General features: G+C 46.0%; 1 protein-coding gene across 4 annotated transcripts in view; it reads left to right on the top strand.

Annotated features, from left to right (window-relative positions):
* LOC102677152 (extracellular sulfatase SULF-1 homolog) overlaps positions 1 to 1,788 on the top strand; it is a 72,295-nt gene that overhangs the window by 40,336 nt on the left and 30,171 nt on the right. For all 4 annotated transcript variants that reach the window (XM_031509581.1, XM_006613847.2, XM_031509580.1 and 1 more), the window contains exon 3: positions 188 to 427. In XM_031509581.1, coding sequence (XP_031365441.1) covers positions 188 to 427 — 240 coding nt within the window. The remainder of the gene's footprint in view (positions 1 to 187; positions 428 to 1,788) is intronic.

The following is a 1,788-nucleotide window of genomic DNA, read 5'->3' as shown; positions in this document are numbered from 1 at the left end:
TATATATATATCGAGGGATAAAATTGAAAGTAGAAAAAGGAAAAAAAAAAATCCTCGAAAACATGAGCCTCTCTACCTCGAGGAAAGATATCCTCCCTATCTATCTCTCGATCCTTCCGCCTCGAACACAGTCCTTTTTTCGAAGCTTCTCCTCTGATCGTGTGTTGCGGTTGGTCCAATCCCTCAGGTTCGCTGAACTTCATGCCACGGACCCTAAGGCGAATAAGGGACGAGGGGGCCGAGCTAAGACACGCATACGTGACCACTCCTATGTGTTGTCCAAGCAGGAGCTCGTTGCTGACCGGCCGTTACGTTCACAATCACGAGGTCTTTACGAACAACGACAACTGCAGCAGCCCCCAGTGGCAACGAGATCACGAGCCGCACTCGTTCGCCGCTTACCTGAGCAACGCTGGATATCGTACCGGTGAGTGAGCTCACGATGAACCCTTTTTTTTTTTTTTTTTCACCCCTCTCGATGACAGAAACCCCTCACGCTCCGCGCACAGACATCTGGGGAGGGGAAAAAGAAAAAAAGAGTCACGCGACCAAAGTTCGACCGCGTACTTGCTTCTTTAGAAACGGAGAAGGCTCTCGAGCCTGATACGATCTTCTATTTATTCGTGGATAATTCAAACGATTCGTGGGTATATATATATGTAATTCCATTTATCCGAACGTTTTAAATAATCGAACGTTCTATTATCCGATTGCAGCGTGCTATCTTTATTTTCCTTATTCGTTTATCTCTACTGGAGGTAGAGGATTTAATTGAAAATTAATGTTGGAACACGCGAATACGAGTTTCATCGAAACTATTGAAATATTTAAACTCGATTTAACACGGAGAAATTTAATTGCTTATTAAAATTGCGTCCCAAAACTTTCTCGAGGAAAGTTTTATCCTCGTTTCCCGCTCATATGCTCGTATCGAGATATCACCGACTTAACGCACAATAATGGTAAGTCGCGAGTTGGTTGACCCGTGAGATACCCTCGGAACCATAGAGAATCTTGCTACTTTCAATTGAAACGCAACTTATACGCTAACTCGTCTCGCTCGTAATTGGAGTCAAGTACGTTCGACGCGATAAATCCTCGTTGCATAAGCAATTACCGCAAGCAATTACCGCATCGAGGCAACACGACGACTATAACGTTGAGATTTTTTCAATTGCCGCCAATATAAGGTCGAGAACCTCTTCGCGTAAAAAAAAAAGAAAGAAAGAAAAACGCATAAAAATGTTACGTGACGAATGGCGATTGTAAAAATTCCTAGGGAGGGAGAGAGAGAAAGGAGACACGACGAGGATGTTTGCAATCTGTTTCTCACTGTCCGCACGAAGGAATAATTCGATTCAGCTTCTCGATCCTCGCCTATACTGCAACGGATACAATTTCTCTGAGATCGTTGTTGTTGGCCCTTCGCAATTGTCCGCCCTTCCCCTTCTGTATCCACAGGCGAATCTTGGCCTGTTGCTGAGAGGAGGGGGCGAAATGCGATCAGAGAGGCACGGCCAAAAACGGTTGCAACATGTTGGGTCGAGGTTGGGTCGTCTCACGGAGAAGAGCAATCGTTGGTTTCGATCGATCATCGGGGAACAATAATTCAGGAACCAGAACGGGACGATTTGAATGCGGATGAATCGCGAACGGTGCATCGATTGTTTGCATTGTTCGCTTGGTTACACGGGGCATGTGCGTGGCCCTCGTCTGCATCGTCGCGATGATGCATCCCCCGATGGATCGAGAGGAGGCTCGATACAATTTGCCAACGAGTATCGAGGG

Source organism: Apis dorsata, unplaced genomic scaffold, assembly GCF_000469605.1.
Source record: "Apis dorsata unplaced genomic scaffold, Apis dorsata 1.3 scaffold_163, whole genome shotgun sequence".
Taxonomy (NCBI): domain Eukaryota; kingdom Metazoa; phylum Arthropoda; class Insecta; order Hymenoptera; family Apidae; genus Apis; species Apis dorsata.
Note: the sequence above shows the minus strand (reverse complement) of the source record. Positions and strands in the feature narration are given on the sequence as shown.